The sequence below is a fragment of the Aquila chrysaetos genome, chromosome 16 (assembly GCF_900496995.4).
Source record: "Aquila chrysaetos chrysaetos chromosome 16, bAquChr1.4, whole genome shotgun sequence".
In the NCBI taxonomy this organism is placed as follows: domain Eukaryota; kingdom Metazoa; phylum Chordata; class Aves; order Accipitriformes; family Accipitridae; genus Aquila; species Aquila chrysaetos.
The window spans coordinates 14,596,995-14,616,527 of NC_044019.1; the positions used below are offsets into that span (position 1 = coordinate 14,596,995).

The 19,533-nt window shown below is 38.6% G+C and overlaps 1 protein-coding gene across 8 annotated transcripts in view; it reads left to right on the forward strand.

The window, feature by feature from the left end:
- USH1C (USH1 protein network component harmonin) overlaps nt 1-7,599 on the forward strand; it is a 52,747-nt gene extending 45,148 nt beyond the window's left edge. For 7 of the 8 annotated variants that reach the window (XM_030038779.1, XM_030038784.1, XM_030038775.1 and 4 more), the window contains 7 exons: nt 1,525-1,566; nt 1,877-1,930; nt 2,078-2,177; nt 3,575-3,684; nt 4,391-4,446; nt 5,341-5,461; nt 6,217-7,599. In XM_030038779.1, the coding sequence (XP_029894639.1) occupies nt 1,525-1,566; nt 1,877-1,930; nt 2,078-2,177; nt 3,575-3,684; nt 4,391-4,446; nt 5,341-5,440 (462 nt within the window). In that variant the 3' untranslated portion in view covers nt 5,441-5,461; nt 6,217-7,599. The remainder of the gene's footprint in view (nt 1-1,524; nt 1,567-1,876; nt 1,931-2,077; nt 2,178-3,574; nt 3,685-4,390; nt 4,447-5,340; nt 5,462-6,216) is intronic. The other variant, XM_030038780.1, reaches the window with a different exon arrangement.
- The last annotated feature ends 11,934 nt before the right edge of the window (nt 7,600-19,533 follow it).

Consider the following 19,533-nt stretch of genomic DNA (forward strand, 5'->3'; position numbering starts at 1 on the left):
TCACGCTGTGCAATTCAGTACGCCTGTGTGTAATGACTGCCAGTCAATGCAAGAGTCATCAGCACCACTATTGCGTGGTCTGTATAAGTGTGGTTAGACAAATGGGCAGCACTGTTGTACATTTGAGGGTCTGCTAATGCAGAGCTGTGTAGTACTGCTCACTGACTTTGTCAGAAGTAGTGGTGGTAAGGATGAGATCTGACCCCAGAGGATCATTCATAGTCATGTCAAAATTAGGCAACTGAGAGAGATGATAAAAATGATAACAGCAGGAGCCATTAGTGTTTTCTAATTAGCTGCAACTTTGTCATTTAACAGCCAGCCCTTAAAGATACCAGAGGAACCTTAAGCTGTGCATTTGATTTACAAGTGGAAAAAGGCTTAGCTGAGTCTGAGAGTAGAATAGACTTTGTCATCAGATGGATCCAGTAGAAAAGAGGGCAATAATGCATATATAAAACTTGATCCCACACTGAACTACTGGTCTGCATCAGATTTTGGCTTGCCTGCTGTATCAGCAAAGGGTTATGTGGTTCTGTGTTGTTCTCATATCCCCAGGTTATTGCAGCTTGAAGTCACAAGAGCGATGCAGCATGTAGATACCTCAGTAAAGATTTCTGTTAAGTCCCCATAGTCCTTATGTTAACATGCAGAATAAGTGCAGAGTTTTTATAAATCTCCAGCATCGCCCACACAGTCTCACCTGGTAACTACTAATCCTCCACAAGAAAACACCACCCAAACACCGTTGATTCCTGATTGCTGACTCAGGAACTCTCGTCTTTGCAGAAAACGTAACTCCTGCTTTTTCCCTGCAGTGTTGGTCTGACAAGGGTAAGACACTGGGTTTTGAAAGTTTAAGAAGGTATGAGTCCTCTCAAAGCTTGAATCTTGCTTTACCTAATTGCAATATTATCTTCCCCATTTCAGACACTTCCTGCCAAAACTTTTAAGTCCTCCACAGAACCATATGAAAACAAAATTGGTTGTTGTCCTGTGTTTGCTTGTGGTATGGAGCCAACTCCCTGAAAGTCTGTGGAAAGGAGGGGAGAATGGGGCTGGAAGAGGGTCCTACAACCCAGACAGTATGGAGTAGTGTTGCTGACAGGTGAATTGGAGCCTGTCACTTCTGCCTGTGTTAGGTAGTGCCCAACATGGTGATAGTCCCAAGAAACGTTGTTCAGAAGAGTGTGGCAGAACATACCTGCCTGTGATGCTTTCAAGATTTGTTTCTGCTCTGTCAGGTGTAGAGAGGAACTGCGGAGCTGACAGAATGGTAAACTGTTCCTCAGAACTGCTCCATAGTATGACCAGCTCAAACTGCTGATCTGTCATAAGATTTTGAAATGTCTTTTGACTGTCAGGATGGACTCTTGCTGCCTTTCTGTGCTTTTCTCCATTTACTGTCTTCTTTCGTAGCTTACAGAGTTACATGTTCTCTCACTAATAAATAAAATGGAATTTGTGTATTAAGTGTGTGCATGAGTCTAATGTTTTTACAATTAAGTATTGTTTTATTCTCAGGGCTTCCAGAAATATTTGGAAGATTTTGATCCATATTCAATGGTAAGGAGAAAATTCAAATATGTCTCACTGTTTAATATGAAATACACTAGAAAAAACGCATCCTTGATTTTGAGGGCTGGAAGGGTGTAAGGTTCTTGCTTGTTGGTTTGCTGGGGCTTGTGTATTTGTCTTTTCTAGTCATGTTAAAAAGGAGCTTTTCTTAGAGGAAAAGATTATCTGGTGTTCTGATCTTCTGCTAACACTATTTTGGAGGAGGGAAAGGTCCCTTTTCTCCCATAAACTACATAGATCAGCCTAATTGTTTTGTGTTTCCAAGGTGGAAATGACTAATCACTATATCTTTTCATAGTTTACCCCAGAGCAGATTATGGGAAAAGATGTACGGCTATTACGAATTAAAAAGGTAAATACTATATTATTTGATTGATATTTAAAGGGTTCATGTAAGCATTTCATGTACAGTCCCATTTCCTGGGAAGAAGGAAAGATTAAGTTCCTGTTGATGGCAAAAATTAACAGCCTTTTCTGAACTAAACCTCTTTTTTAATAGGAAGGATCGTTAGACCTCGCAGTTGAGGGAGGAATTGATTCTCCAGTTGGAAAGGTAGTCGTGTCTGCCATCTATGAGGGTGGTGCTGCAGACAAACATGGTGAGTAACAATGAGGAATTTGAATGCTGCTGCAGAGTGGCTCCTTATGCTGGCTGAGAGTTATTGGCTGACTTCATAGCTATGCCTAGTACTGAGAGGCACACTTGGATTGTCCAAGGCAGCCAAGTTCTGTCTCAGTTCTAAGGGCAGCTCAGAGAGAGGCTCATGGTTTGAAGGGTGCTGCTTAAATTAATAATTATGTAAACTTTATAAATAGTGTTTAAGAAGAAATGGTCATTGCTGCTGTATTTCTATCATTACAGCATTTTCAATTATGTGGCCTGAAAATGTAGAGCTGTTCTATTAATAAAGACTCCCCTTTTTCCGGTCTGATATAAAAAAAAAACCAAACCCAACAACAGCTGATTCTCTGGTGTATTATGTCAATTAAGGAAAGCAGCATATGGTCTCCATTATTTCACAATTTCCAAGCAAAGACATTTGTAGTACTTCCATGTGCAAAGCAATCACCTGACCATGGCTACACTACACTGCTTAGTTTTCTTCTTAATGCTACTTTCAATAGTAATTTGTTTTGTATAATGCCTGGCTTTACTCCCAAAATCCCACTAAAGGCCAGAGCCTTCTGGCTAACAGCTTAAGTCTCTGGAAGGCATAAGAACGTGCATACCAACACATCCAGGCTTTGTTCCTGGTGGCCAGTATCTCCATCCTTTCCTTGAGAACTCTGGCAATGACCAGGTAGACAGACAGGACAGTATCTCCTTATGTTGTCTTTGCTGACCTTGTCCCAACCTGCACCTAAGTTCAAGTCTCTCTTACTATGAAAACATCTCAGCCACTTGATCTCTCAAGTACTCTGCTTCTCTTTGACTCTTCACTGTAGTGAGGGTCTTTTATAGCTAAGGCTGTCCCCTTACTATCTGTGCTTTCCCCTCTTCAGGTACAGTCCCAGTTAGTTGATTGTGCTTCATTCCAGATTAGCAAGTCAAAATCAGTTCTAAGGACTAAACATTACACAGGCTTTTGCAAAGGAATGACAGTTCTGCAAACCCTTGACAAATGCCACTTATACTTTCAGGTCTTTAAGTAATGCTGCCATTTTCATAGTAGTAACAGCCTACAATCAACCCCAGTTTGTAGACTGTATAGATGGATTACCCAGACAGGCAAATTGCTACTGCGGAAAATCTTACTGAACTAGTTTCTTACTGGTCATGATCAATAAGAGATCAGTGTGGCTTTTCCATGCCTAAAAAATCCTTTTGCTTTTGCCTGTAGCAAAATTCCTTGTTTATGTCAATTTTTAGTGTAAGCCTTCACATCTAGTGAAGACACTTTTCATTATACTCATTACTGCATAAATACAGGACAGAAAAGACCCACAGAATTTTTTTTGCTTACGTGTATGTATACCATATTGGTCTTTTCACCAGGAGGCATAGTGAAAGGGGATGAAATACTAGCTGTAAATGGCAAGATATTAATTGACAGCAGGCTGGCAGAAGCACAGGCAACACTAGCAAGAGCTTGGAACATGGGTGGGGTAAGTAACCTGGAATACTTCTTCATTCTACCTGTAATGCTCATATGAGGTATACTTTTCTTTCATGACGTTGTCACATCAACACAATTAAGGTTGCAAACGTCAAAAGTGACAGGTATGCCACATACTACCAAAGTGAGCTGAAATCTGCAGAAGATATTGGCATATAGCATCTCTGAAAATCATGCATGTAATTTACTGTGAAAGTTCATGGCATTTAGTCACATGTCAAGATTGGTATTTAAACACATTACATTCTGAGTGTTTATAGTACATTTATCTGTAGAATCTCTCTTTGATATTGAAAATTACTTGCAAGCTGATTGGAATTTTATGATAATAGATTATCTTATCTTTGATTTCTTAATGTACAAGTAACACTGCACTACAGCTACAGTTTTCTCAGCAAGAACTGTATTAATTGCTAACATGACCGAATACAGGATGATTCTTAGAATAATGATTTTTGAAAGCTCGTTGCAAGACCAGTAGATTTTTCTTTAATTTCAGGATACAAATCAAAAAGCTCAATCTTGAAATGGTCTTCCTATAGAAGTCTTTAATAGAGATCTTTCTGCTGCTCTCTGTGGTTTTCCAGGAATAGATTGCCTTCCTGATCCTGTATCTGATATTCCATGGTGGTCCACTAACCATCTCTAAAAGCAGTATTTAGCAGCACATGTTTGCCTGTGCATTTCTTTTTCAGGATTGGATTGACTTAGTCATTGCGGCATCACCTCCAAAGGAATACAATGATGAAACGTAAGTGCATAAGCTTTCTTTCTCTGGGAATTAAAAGGCTAGTAACAATAGTCTATACAGTTTGCTTTTTTCATCAGACATATTTCAAGTATTTACTTCTTGTGAACTACATAACCGGCGTCACATGGTTGCTAATTTGATAGTTATAAGTAGCTATCACGCATTACAGCAGTGGTTCCCAGACTCTTCAAAATGGTGATTCTCAGAATTGGTTGTACATGACTATACACTCATACTTTTGGTTTAAAGTTTGAGGATTTTGGGGATGGTTTTTTTTAGAAATTACTTACTTCAGTCTGGATGATTTGCTATGGTCCCATGGATCATAATCTGAGGAAACAAATGCCTATAAGCATTCTTCATCACAGCTAGACATTTAATTCTGTTTTGTTTGGGTTTTTTTAATTAGATCACAGTTACTATCCTTGTCTAAGCCAACGTAAATATAAAATTTTCAAAAGAGCTAAGTGATTTGGGTGTCTTGGCAATTTGTGATGTTCACAGAGTCCTTTTTTAAAAGATAATCAGCATAGGTATGAAACAGAAGAATCCATGGCTTAGTGTGATACAGGTATCAAGTCAATACAACTTGCTTTACTTTGGACAAACAGTTTCAAAAGCAAGACCAATGTTTTCTAGCTTGACTGAATGAAAAGATTTGAAGATATTCTTACTACCATGTAAAATGGCAGAGGAAAGTTTTGTAGTCACTGTTAACCCGGACTCTTGTTCTATGTAGAATAGTAGAGTATTAGTTGCTGTAAATCAGTATAGTTTTACTGGCTAACACCAACTGAAGATTGCTGTAAAATTTTGTTTAATACCTGTGCATAAACTAACAAGCAAGGAAATAACTGTCGCTGTTGCTTTTGTTTTCATATCCTGTATATTTAGCCCTACTATTCCCTCATCAGCAGTCAGTCCCAACACACACAGAAAGGTTTTTGAAGGCAGTGCACCTGTGTACAGACAAGGGTATCTCCTGCAGCTGTAGCCACTGCAGTGTTCCCTCATGGTGAATAGCCAGACCTGAGTTAACATGACTGTCCATTGTGAGGCTGCGTTATTTTTTCAGCATGTGCCTGCCTGTGCATTGCATGCCACGCTTGCTTTTGTTCCTGGCATGCTGGAGTGTTCTTTGGGCTTTTGCCATGCCTGTCCTATTAAAATACAAGTATTTAGTTTCTACTTCATAACGTCCCTTAGATGTCCCCTGCAGAATTGGTTTATCATCTGCCAGACTATAAAATAAATAGGCCCTGCCTAAAGAAGTAGGATTAATCTAATTTTTTTTTCCTTATCTGTGGACCACTGCTGTGGGTTTGTGAATTCATAAGTATATAAGTAACTACAAATTACTTCCTTGTTAAGGCTTGTCCAAAGAACAAGTTTCCATTTGTATTATATGATAGTGTGCCTGTAAACAAGTATTCAAGACTGTTTGGTTTTCACTGAAGTTTGCCTGTGTTAATTTGTCACTATACGATGGGTTTGTCCCAAAATTATCCTTGTGTCACAAACTCAATTTACTGTGTATGGTTTCTCTATCCTGTAATTACTGTAAGAACAGTCATAGATCTCTAGAAGAACTAAGGTAAAATTTCTTGTTGCATGTGGGTATTTGTGGTCTTCTCAATTACTACTTACAGTACAAATCAAAATGACACCACTGAGATCCAGTTATGTAAAATTGTGCTTACCAGAAAGACTAAAAATTGCACTACAGCTAACAGCATCTGTTTCACTATCTCTTTTTCATTTCTTGTGCAGGACATTCTTCTAAAGAAGGCTATACTGGAGAAATGAAGTCTTTCCCCTGCAGGAACCTGCTGCTCTATAAATTAATAGGGAATCAATAACCACATGAAATGCATCTTTATCTGAAAGAAATATGAGCAATCAGACCTGTAAATTGAACTAGAGACTTCAGATTCTTCAGGTAATTAGAGTAATTTGAAATCATTCTATACATATACAGCAAGAAATTTTTGCAAAATCATTGAGAAGGACTGCCAGTGAGCATGGTTTGGTCTGTGAGAACTCAATCTATTTTTTGCTATTTTGGGGGGCCAAATTTTGAAAATTATCTTCCAATTTTCCTGGAAATAGACACCAAAATGACAAACGAAGATAGAACACAGATGTCTGATCCCACATGCAACACTTGTGATTACATGTTCACAGGCCGGTTTGGGTGTGAAAAGGATTGTATTTTTACTCCATACATAGTGATTTTTCCTGGGGAAATGGGAATGTATATAGGTAACTTCTGTTCTCACTCATATTCTTGTAGCTCTCTTAATGTCCACTTCTGTTGCTCAGTTGTGAGTTGTTTTGAGTATAAAAACCCTGCTGGTGGAAGAACCAGTAACGCCAGGAGTGCTAGCGTAAGGAATAATTTTGGTGATGCTTATGCAGTATAAAGAATCTTCTCTACCAGCAAAGTAAATAGCTAGCAATTAGTCCAGATAAAATCATTAGGTGTAGTCATAGTTATACCACTGAGTATTTGTATTGGTGGCAAAAATTACTCCCTCATATAGTCATGGGTGGAAAATATGGGTGTGATTCACAGTTTGCAGTTATGTACTTTGTTGTCAGTGAGGCTATATACGTGACTAAACTGTACAGGAAGTCACTGAGTGTAACATTTTGCTCTTGGTGACTCTATCTTCTGTTTGAGTAAATTCCTCAAGACTATAAAATCTATACTAACCTGGCTTTAAATAAGTATGATTACAGTCACAGACTTAGTAATTTCTTTATATTATCAAGATACCTCCTTAGAAATGTCTTTGTCTTCCTTCCTTCCTTGTATCTGTCAGTTTGTGTTCTGTTTTTCATATTGTGTTTAGATTTTTCTTACCTGGACTAATGAAAGCCAGTTTATAGTTTTTTGGTTTATCAAATTCCCACTGAAGTCTCGCCTCTTCACAGTTTGGAAACCTTCCTTTCTGTAACACAGAAAAATAACTATTACGTTCCTGAGAGCTCTGTACTTATACAGAGATGATTAATTACGTTGACCTTCTTCATTTGCAGTATTGTTGCAGTATGCCAATTAATGCATCTGGCAGGGTACACATGTTAGAATGTTTAAAATTTTAATTCTTACAACTAATCCAGAAATAAAATTGCATTTGCCAAATGGAATAAGTCTTGTTTCCTCTTTGCCTCTGGGTTTGTACATCATAGTAATAGTTAATCTGCTCAAGTACACAGATTTCTGAGTTGATCTTTAATAACAGACCCATTTGCAACAATGCCATCGTTGTGGAATTCAAAAGAAAATTCACTCTGCATAGTAGGGGATTGTCACTAAGCTGACTTGCAGTAATCTTTTACTGAGTTTTTATGAGCAAATCTGGTAATTTGATAGTTGGCAAGCTACTGAGTGCAGCTGCTCCAGTTTATTTAGTTTGCTAGGTCTTTGGGTGCATCAACCCAGAGCTGTAGACTTCCTAACCAACAGGCTAATCTAAATGCATCAAGATTATCACCAGAGGGAAAATTGCAGCAGGATGTACTCCTCCTGCTGCTCTGGTTCCCAGTTGCCTACATATCGCAACCATCTGGACTGTATGACAACGCAGATAGATGAGTGATGATATCAAATGTTGTCTTAACGGATGCTCTGATGCTATGTACCAGCAAATAGAGTGCCACAATAATGCACCAGTAATGAACTTCAGTCTGCAACCAGTGCTTGATTTGCCAATCACTGTCTCAGCACACTAGGAAACGTAACACAGAAAACTTAAATACTAGAAATATTTTTACTGCTGTTATTTTTTCAAAGACAAAAGGAGCACAGAAGACTGAGCTGGGAAAGCTGTGGGAGTACCAACAGTTGAGTTGTAGCCATGCTTCTTAGTCACAAAACTATCTTTCTTCTCCCCATCTACCCTGTTAACTTGATTTGCTTTGATACAGTGTGAAATGCATGAGAGGCAGTTGAAGAAATAGTTACTGCTTGTTACTTGATGTATATAAGATAATGTTTCTTTGTGTGTTTAACCTGTGTTAGGACAGCAGAGTTCCTTTAGGCAATGTAAGTAGGTGGTGTGAGAAAGAAGGAGGCTGACATTTCTGAAATCTTAAAATGATCTGAAGCCATTAGTTAGGTAGTGTTTTACTTTATTTCTAGCTTTTAGTGCCCTGGGACTGGATCACATCTTTCACTTGCCAGCTAGCTTAAGGAGTTGGAGAATGCTACAAGAACATAGAGTTTTCAAGCAACTTCCCTTTCAGTTACTTTGATGTGTGTGAGCAGAGTGTCCTGGATGTAAATCATTTAAACAGGTGCACCTGTTTGAGTTGCTACTGCATTGTTTTCTGGTTGCTGTAGTAGTCACTACATGTGCCCATGCCTCACCCCTGTTCAATCAAGCCAGCTGTGAAAAGATAACAGTAAGGGTAAATGGGACTTTCTCTTTTTTTCAGCCAATGCTTAGTTTCCTTTGGGAGTATGGAAACTCTGACCTGATGCACAAAGCAGGAAGAAGTCCAAGTACTTCACTGAGAGCATCATGAATGCTTCAAACCGCTTTTAACATAAGATGGTTTTTTGTTTTTCATTCACTGTAATCTCAGAGGGAATATGTCTAGTTTCTCAGAGCTGTTTGTTTGGTTAAGACTGCTAAAACCCACTATCTCTCTCTATGGGATAATAACCCAGAGGAAGAGTTTCTCAGAACTGTTAACAGTCATTCTTATTCTCTCAGGAATTTCTTGGCTGCGTTAGTCACAGCGTTGTCTTCAGCATACCCTCACAGTTGCTGAACTGGAGCATGAATTACATTAGAGACTTGTGACTTTCACATCTGCTCTGTGAGCCTGTGCGTGCTTGTGTGCAGGCAAAAAATGTGAAACCTTATATATCAGAACCATGACATGCATTACAGGATAGGAAATATTGTTTATTAATCATATGGATATTAGCATAGGGAAGTCTTTGATCTATTTATTACTGCCATTCCACTACTTTAAGAATTCCTAATTTAGCCATTGTTTATCACATGACCATGGCATCTTTTAAAACTTGTAAGAGTGTTTCAAAGAAGTTATGATTTTTTAAAAAATGCTCTATTCATAAAAAAATTTATATACATAAAGGACAGGTGTATATGTGTACACAACCCAATGAGATTTTTTTAAATCAATTTGAGTAGCACACATGTACAGATAATCTCAGTACTTCACAAATACGAGAGATAACCTCTGACTGTAAATAAGTTGTTAGAAAATGTTCTTACCTTAAAAACAGGACTGAAAACCATGGTTTCACATCAAAGGACATATATCTGGTTGTAAGGAGCCTGGTACACAATAGCTGATACATGTTTTCTGTATGTTTTAGCTATATGTTGAATTTGATAAAGCAGGGTCAGACTCAGGGTAGCTGCTGTGGAATTCTTAGCCACCTCTCACCAAAGAAATGTCCCCCTGGGATCTGTGCTGATGTGAACAAACTTTACACCATCTAAGGACCAGGTCCAGTGTAGAAAAGCCAGCGTTTTACGTGTAAGGAGCTGACCCATAGGATTATAAATCAGATGAGTCTAAAATCCCTTATTATCAATTTATGATAAGCTAATAGGTGTTTGATCCTGATACTAAGTTTGTCCTCCAGTGTTTTTCTGACCATCTGCCCATTCATTCTATCTTTTGCTGTTGTTCTTGTTCTCAGGGGTTTTCTGTTTTTTCTGACCTTCAGAAATTTCTGGAGCAGAATCCAGACTTCCCTTCTTGCAGACTTGAAATCTTAGGAGGCTCCAGGTGGGCTGCTCACAAGTCATGCAAACTATTTTCATGGAGATTGACTAGGATGCTTTCTTTCCTTCTTCCCAAGGAAGGTAGCAAAAAGTTCGCCTCTGCTGGAATACTGGGGCCTCTGTGGGAATACTTTTTCCTCTATTAGTAGGTCTGCATTTGCTGCTTTATTGGAGGAAACAGATAGTAGTACAGCACTTTGGTGGGGCTCAGGGTCTATCTATATTTACAACAAGGAAACTTGGGCTATATTTGATCTCCACTGAAAGCATCTAAGATGAAAGAGGAAGTGGAGACAGACGTAGGAAAAGCAGTAAGATTTCTGTTCTCTAGAAAGGAACTTTTTGAAATGTGAAGCACGTTCAGCTTTGGGAGGATCATGGATTACGGGTAAGAAACAAAAGCACTGTGATGCTGGATGTGTATGATAATGTCCAATGAAGGTGCTAAACTATTAGTGTAACAACCACTGGAAGGAATTTTTAAGGAATTAATTTCGAACAAGTACACTGCAGACTGGCAGCTTTTGGATACTTAAGTCTGAATGGCTGGTATTCAACTGGGACTGTTTGTCTACATGGAAAAAATGTGGAGTCTGATGCATGGCAGATAGCTGCTTCATCCAGTATCACAAAACCTGCTGCGTGATTAGCAATGGATTTCCCTTACACATCTGTAAGGTAATTTTGCTTGATAGACACTTCCCACTTATAAGGTAACTATCGACTAGAACAAGCAAGGCTCTGATCCAGCAAAGCACTTAAGTACATGCTTAAATTTATGCTTATGAGCCAATCCCATTGACATAGGTTGAGTTCATTAATACTACTCAGGTTTAAGGGCTTTGCTGGATTGGGGCCTGAAGTCAAAATCTGAAGGCAAAGGATGCCTAAGCCCTGGAGAAGCTTATTAGAGAAAGTTATTATTGTTAATACTGAGGCTCTAGTATCCATACTGAATTTCAGTTCCTCTTCATTTTCTCAAATAATCTTTAAAGGTTATTCCTCCCGCCAACCCCCCCGCCCATTTTCTTGGCTTGTCCTCCTCTTATCTTTTCTCACCATTTCTGTTCCAGACATCAGTAGAACCCATTAGTTCAATAGCTATAACAGAGGGGTTTTATTTGGTGCTTAAAAGAAAGTTTGGCAGGGAAAGACTGAGACCCTCCCAACATAAACTGAGTTAGATAGAAATCAGACAGCTTTTTTGAGGACAAGGACTTTTCTAAACAACAGGGAAGTGAGAGGGGAAGTTGCTAACAGTTATTCTTTATGTAAAGCTACCCCCACCCCCAAAAAAATTTTAAAATTACTTTTCTCTGAGTTTTTGTTCTCTTCCCTCTGCCTTTCCACTAAGCAGTTCTGGATGCTTTAGCAAGAAGGGGGACTGAGACTCCATGTTCATGCTGGCAACAGCTTGAGACATTTGAGTGTTAATGCCGCTTAACAGAGAGAGTGTAAATAACACTAGATAGAAAACATTTGGTTAGAAACACTGGGCACAAAATTAAGCTTTGATTAAAATCTTGTGATAAGTATTTCCTTGACGGGGTGAAATAGCTTTTCAGGGTTATCCTTTGAAACTGAGTAGATTATAATTTTTCAAGTAACAATGTGGTTTTTGTTACCCTTCCTCCCCTTCCCAGGATAAAACCTGGAATTTTCAGAGGAGAGAGACCCAGGAACACTTTTTGATCAGCAGCAATTCCAAAGAGGGGAAGAAAGAGAAGGGGAGATGCACGTTTACATTTTGATTATTCACAAAGAATTGTCATGAAGCAGATCTTTGAATGTGAAGTATCGACTTGGTAGGACAGAAGAAATAGCATACTGTTTCTTAGTGAAAATCAGGCAGCACCACCTTAGTGCAAAGGATTGACATGCATAGCAGGAATCAAAAACTGAAGAGTTCTTCAAGCCGGGCAAGAGAATTCCAGTTCAGAGCAATCACTTAGAACAGGCATCAAGCCATTCATACAGAGATTGTAGCTGTTTAAGAGAATAGAAGGAACTGAGATGATTGAGGTGTGTCCATTGTGCCCCTGACTCTAGGTTGCTTTTTCTTCACAAAGGGGAAGCCAACTTCCCCATCACATAACTCATACATTTAGGTATGGGTGATTTTCTATTTTCAAACAAATCAGCATTCTTATAAAGAAGTCAGTGTATGTGGAATGCTGTGGTCTACAAATCATGCAAATGATCAAGACATAAAGACCAGATTGAGAGAAGGACAACAGGAATAAGTCTATTCTCCAGCTAACATATAAATTTCTCACCGGTGATTTCAGCCTTAACAGGTGGGTACAGCGTAGTTTATAATGTTGCTTTTCTTCTTGGAGTAGAGAATTTGATTGCAACAATTTGTGTTAACACTCATAGGACAGATTAAAATGGAGCGGGTGGGCATATTTTGTGGCTGGATTGTTCACAGGGAAAAGTTATTTGAGTGTATTAAGTTGCCTGGCTTACTTGTAATGATTTGTCCTAGATTGTACTGCTGCAGGAAAGCTGCTTGTTTGCTTTTTTTAAAACTATGTCAATATTCACATTTCTATACCTCTAGCCAGACAAACAGATGCAGAGACATTTTTTTCTGTTGTGTTATTGAAGTAGTTCATGAATTACCTACCTTCTCAATGATAAAATTACCTGGTATTGCCTTTTCTAATGGTATATTTAAACCCATGTGTACATGAACAGATGTGTTTAAAATACCATAGTAAATAGATGGAGAAAAGTGGCTAGATTTATAAATGACGCAAAGGGACAAAATGCTTACTCTTCTTGCTTACCACAATGCAAGTGACTTTTATATGAGGCATGTCACTATTTTCCGAGAAAACAGATTACACCTGAGGATTAAATTTCAACCATTCTTTCTTTATTATCGATATAGTCTCTTAATCATGGGGCAATGACCAGTATAGTGAGCTGTGTTCCCAATAGTGGAAGAGACCATCTGCCATAAGTGAGGACATTCAGGATTTACTGCTGCCAGGTAACAGTGTCACAGACTGCAGTTACTTCCATGCAAAGCTTCCACACCTATGAATGCAGGTACAGCTCTTTGTTGTACACAAACAATACTGTACTACTCCAAGAGATTGAGTTTCAGGTTAAAATCATGATGGAAAAAATGAAAAACAATTTTAAAAAAAAGTTCCCACTGCCTAGAAGTTCAATTAGTAAGTAGAAAGTTAGTAAATTAATTTTCTGTATATTTTGTATGGGTATTGATTGTTTTCATTCCCTTGAGCCTCTGAAAATCCCAAATGTAGTCTGCATGTGGGTTGAACTCAAGAGGAAAGTCTCCTGAAATAGGCCATTGACAATTAGTTAGTTATATGATAAATCACAACAGGGAATACACAGTCTTGGCTATACAGGATCAAGGTTTTTGTGCATACTCATGATCTTTTTTCTTTTTCTTTTTTTTTTTTTTTTTTTTTACTGAATCCACAATATGATTTTTTTGTTGTTGTTGTTTTTTAAGAGCTAGAATAAATGGAGTCTATTAAAAATAGATAGAAGAAAAATTTGTAGTGCAAAACCTCATTAAACTGCAACACCCTTTTTGTTAATTTTTTGTATAATTTAGTCAAACAGCAGCACAAGAAAAATACATTCCAAATCCAAGTCTGAATTGACAGCTTTAAGTTTCTCTCTAACAGTTGTGTCGGTTTTACTCACGGGATAAATTGAGGATAGCCTGGAACAATTCCCAGGTGGTGAATAAACAAATCAACTAACTACAATTTTCTAGTGTGCCTGAACAGAAAACCGTATTCTATTCTGAGGAGGAAAGGTGGTAGCTTCATTTTGTTTCTAATAATCTTTAACAAACAATTTAAATCTTAGTTTTCAGTCTAATTTCTGTTTCTTGGAAGAGTTCCTAGAAAGGCCGGTGACTTTCAGCCCTGTTATCTTTTAGAAATTAATGCTGGTTATGTGTTTATTTGTTAGTGCGTGTGATTCCTGTAGTATAAACAGGCAAGATAATCTTTTGTATACAAGAGTCCATATACAAGGCAAGCATCATAAAGGCGCTTAACTAAAATAACATTTGCTGAAGAATACCACGCTGGAGCCAGCACGCGAGTTGTTTATTGGCATGAGTTAGTCTACAGCACTCAACTTATTCTCCTGAGGAAATCCTGACACTTGTACTACAAGTACTACACAGGGAGTATTCAAAATACTAACCACTTAAATGCTGGAAAAATAAACTAAGGTACAATGTCACCAGTGAGATCATGCGGAGATTGTAAGAGTACATCTACGTACAAGGATAGTCAGGAGTGAATAGAAAGTTGGTTTAGGCCTGATTTTTCAAAAATTCCTGCTGCTTTGGTTGCCTCAGCATTTCTCAGCTCAATCTAAAATATTTTCAAGTGTTGAGCACCAACCAAGCTAACTGAAGCTGGGATAATAAATAACCTTCCAAAATACTTACAGGATGAGTCAGAGCCATAGGTGGAGTAAATAAGTGGGCAGGTAAGAGGAAAAGCAAACCTTTTACTGAAAAGCTGGCTCTTCTTTTGGAATGAGAAGTGGGTGCCCAGAGGAGAGAGGACTGATGAGTGCAACAGTAACCTCTCTGCCTAGTGAGAGCAAGATGCGGAGTACTGTCGCTCAAGGAAAGCACTGCACCGGGAGAATATTGTCCTCGTTGTTGTGACAGATCCTGGTGATGCAGGAGGGCAGTGGAACATCAGGTGTATCCTTAGGTCAGGCTAGTAAGGGAAATAGCCTGCAGCTTCTCAGCTGATTCACCATGCGTTTTGCTGGGTATCACCAAATGCCTGAGTGTTTGTTTAAAGCCTCAAAGGAGAGTGAGTGAAGAGAAGAGCGAGCTTTTTCCTCAGGTTTCAAATGGCACGTGGTATTGCCAAGCCAGCGCTGCTCTGGCTGTATTGAACTAGGAAGCTAGTGTTCAGCAGAGGAGCTAGTTGAAAGCAAGTGTAACTGCCTGAATGTTACGCTGTATGTTGGAAAATGTGCTTCGTAAAATGACTTCACGATAGAGGGCATGTATGTAGCTGAAGCCGCGAGATACCTAAAGAGTATTCAAGGACTGCAATGACATAGTGTGGCTTCCTCAATCATAGGTAAAGGAGAATGGCATTCCATGAAGATGAAGTGGAGAAAACAAGTGCCGATAACCATTCTTGCCATGTAAAATACGGGAAACAAACTGAACATTTGCATCAGTAATATATATGCTGCTATTTTTGGTGATGTAACAAGTGGATGCAGAAGAGTTCCCATTCATTAGTTCCAATTGAACTCTGTGGCACACACTTAAAAATAAGCTGTTCTAATCTAAAACACCTATCTGACTATTTGCCTAAAGATGATTGTATTTTGTTTCCACTCTAAGATAGATCTGCTTACTCATAAGCTCTTTCTTCATTTTTAATGAGGGACAGCAATTAAAAATTAATAAGGTTTATTTAGAGAAAACCAGCCATTTCTGTGAACTTCTGCACTATTATGCTTATTGCACTGTTTTTAGTAGTAGTACCTTAGACAATTTTTACAAAGATATTTCATTTACTTTGACAAATGGTATCTTCTATGAAATTATAGAATGGAGTTCTTTTGTTCCACAAGAATCAAATAACAGTTTTCTCTGGAGGTGATTTTCTCCAATTTTTTCCTCTCAACCTCTCCCAGTGTGATTTTGAAAGGGATTAGTAGTTTCCTCCCATTCATGTAAATTGCTTTTCCTCTCTACCTCCAAGAGCAAAATTTAATAGGAAGCACAAGTCATAAATCAGTATATTTTGTTTAGCAAATTCTTAATCACAGTAAGGATTTGCTTTATTAGGTTTTTTTTCTGATTAAGATTTCCTCTTAATACATGGTCCCATTAATGACTTGAAAATACACAGGAAAGTGAAATTTTCCTGCTTGATGCGTAAACTTATATGCTAACTAATTTTGAATATGGGCTGTGGCTGTTCAGAACTTTCAAAAGTGTATTTTTCTTTTGTATCTGCATTTCTAGATGTAAACACAAGCAAAAACCTGCAGAGTGATCCATAGTAGCAAAACATGATTTTTAGAAATAGATCACTTCCCCTGCATAGCACTATTGAGAATGAGAGGTCAGCGCAAAGCAGCTGAATAAGAGGAGCAAGAAACAAATGACGAAGGTGGAAAAGAAAAATGAAAACTTCCACATGAATGGATACTCTTACCTTTTAAAGAACAAGTATCACGTTTTAATTTCTGAAGTGTCAGTTCTTAACTGTAAATACCAAAACCTGTCTGCATCCTGTCGACAAACTCAAATTCTAAGGCAAGCACAAAAAGTGATTTTTTTTCTTGGATTAAAAATATTGCCCTTGGCTGTCGGGAATTTGATTTCAAGTAATCAAGATGCTTCCCAAATATTTCCAGTTACCTAATGAATGTGCTGACGGCTGCCAGGATCTAACGTGATTTCTCATTGCTAATAGATATGTTGAAATGATAAAGTAGAAAACTGACTTCTTGTGATATGGAAATAGAAAAGAGTGAGGGAAATGAGGGGAACGAAATCTAATGGGACTTTTGTGAAAAATTAGGTTGCATTTGCAACATGCAGATAAACATAGCTGTCTACCTGTTGGTTTCATATTGGTTTTTGCCTTTTCTGTACTTTGAGAAGTAATTCTGTTCTCACAAAGCTTCACAAAAATGCAAATTTGAGGAAAAAACCTATTCCTCTGTGACCTGCTCTAAAGCCCACTGGACACAGGACTGGCAAAGATATTCTGGGTAAGTAGATTCAGTCCTTCAGCACCACAGGCAATCACGTCTAAGCTTTTCAGAAAAGGATCAAACTCCATCTTAGAATTCTTTTGTAAAGTCACAGAACAGCTCTTTCACCATTTGTGAGTGAAAAAGAGATTGTCATTTGATGCTTTAGTGAGCAAAACCAGTATTAGTCCAAATTCAGCACTCTTAATTTCATTGTTATAGCAGGGACAAAAGTGTGGTATTGTTATTGGAAGTGTGAGCTCTGTAAAGAGTTTGTGTGTGTGCATGTGTGTGTTTCTTGCTAAGAATGCTCAGCTTACCAATTTCAGTTTACCAAATGTTTTGATTTCTGTCAGTGTGGGTTTTTTCAGTATTTGATTAAGCAGTTAATTGTAATCCAAGACTCTTCCCCATTTTAATCCATCGCCTTTCTGTTCAGGTTGCCAACACATTTCTGACTCAACTTTAGCTCTGTGATGGGTGCACATCTGTTGCAGGACCTGGACTAGGACCATTAAGTTTAAATGACCATGTTAACTATGTCATCTTGGCTGCATTTGCAAACTATTGAAAAGACAAATTTCAAATTCCAAACTATGGACTCTCCTGATGTTTTGTTGTTTGAGAAATAAGTTTTTTAAAATATTGTGATTGACACCTTGTAGTAAAGGAAGATGGTCTCAAGGTTCAGATACTGTGCAGAGGCTGGGGATGTGAGCTCAGCTCCCGGATTCCTTTGGAGGCTTTGGCAAACTTCAATTTCTGTGTTTAGTTCTCCGGCTACAGTGAAGGTGATGATGATTCCTCCCCCAGATCTTACCCCATGATTTCAGTCTGTAGAGTGTAAACTGTCAAGAGTTCCTCACTGCTATTTGTCTGTAACACAGAACCCTTGTGTTACTTGGGGCCTCAGGAAATACTAAAATATAAATTATTTTAAAATTATCTGCATGTAAACTGCACATACTGTTTATTAAATAACTATTAGGATAACAGAGATGAGCTTAACCAGAAGCTCAGATGAATGCTGGGTTCTGTCCAAAACTTAAAATAATTATAGTCTTTCCAGTGTGGGTGTAACTTTAATATCTGAAAATACATATACACAGGATTTGGCTTGGGGTTTTTCTTTTAATTTTCATTCTTAAACACACCGCTGTAGCCCAAGAAGACCCTATATAGGAAATAATATGTTGCATGCAGAGAATTACTTTTTCTTTCCTCCTGTCCGACAACAAGATCAATAAAAGCAGCATGACAAAAGTAATTTTCAGGTCTATTAGTGGAGCTGTCTGTCCTAGAAATTGAATGCTCTCTGTTATGTTGAGCATCCATAGCTTGATCATTAAAGGAAAAACAAGGAGATTTTTCATTTATGGGGTCATTTCCCTTAGAGGCATTTAGCCAACTTGTAGCTTTTGCATTTTGAAGAGTTAAGCCTGGATGTGTAGGCATTATGTGTTTGCACTTCTGTTTGTAGGATGTGGCAAGCTGTATTAAATACTCAGCTAAGCAGTGGATAAGCGTGACTGGGGATGAAAGGAGCTCTGAAGTAAAGGATTTGGTTACATAACTTAATGTTGAGTATTTCATGGCTACATACCAGAGATACTAGAATCTCAGGTTTTGACTCAACCTGTGCTTGGAAGTGTAAGCCAGGTGCAGATTTCTGATGCACATCACATTTTACTTTCCAGTGTTATCCCCCAGCGTGGAGGTATTTGATTAGAGTATTTGTTTGGCTTTGGCTCAGCTGAGCCTAACTTCTACTCAAGACAAAAAGGTTTGAAAAGTTTGATTCATAGATTATTTTGATATACATAAAATTGCTTAGGGAGTGATGCAGAACCCACTCAAATTAATGGTCTGATTCCCACAGACTGCAACGGTCTCGGGGCGGGGGGGGAAGTTAGGCTTGAACTCATTTTAGGGATAAAAAAAGGTAAAGCACGAATGTAATAGGTGTTTAGGATATGATGTTGAAGTCTCTTTTGAGGACAGGGTACATCTGTTTGCACGATTTAATCTAGTAGTATCTTCATCATGGTGGAGAAAAAAAGCACAAAGCTGACAAGGTTAAAAATATATTCTTGTATTATAGTAAATATATATTCTTATATATTATATAAAAATGTATATTCTTATAATAAATATATATTCTTATATATTATATAAAAATATATATTCTTGTAGTCTATGGTTTTCTGTCATGACTAATGCAGTGTTTGGGGTTTTTTTTTTTCCTTTTTCTTTTTTTTTTTTTTGTAATGTTCTGTCTCATTAACGATGCGTGAAATGCTTAATTACCGTGCCCCAGGAAACCTGGAACGCTGGTTGATGTTGCTGTAAGGTAGCCGAGGGCTGTCACGGTGTTTTCGCGTGGGTCTCGGGCCGGCGCAGGAGCGGGAGGACACCTTCCTGCCGTCCCGGGCTCCGACCTCCTCCGGCCGCTCCCCGGGCCCCCCCCGAGGCCGTTTTAGCCCCCCCAGCCCGGCGCGGGGGGCGCGGGCGGGCGGGGCCGCGGGGGCGGGGCCGAGGCCGGTGGGGCGGGGCCGCTCGGCGGCCG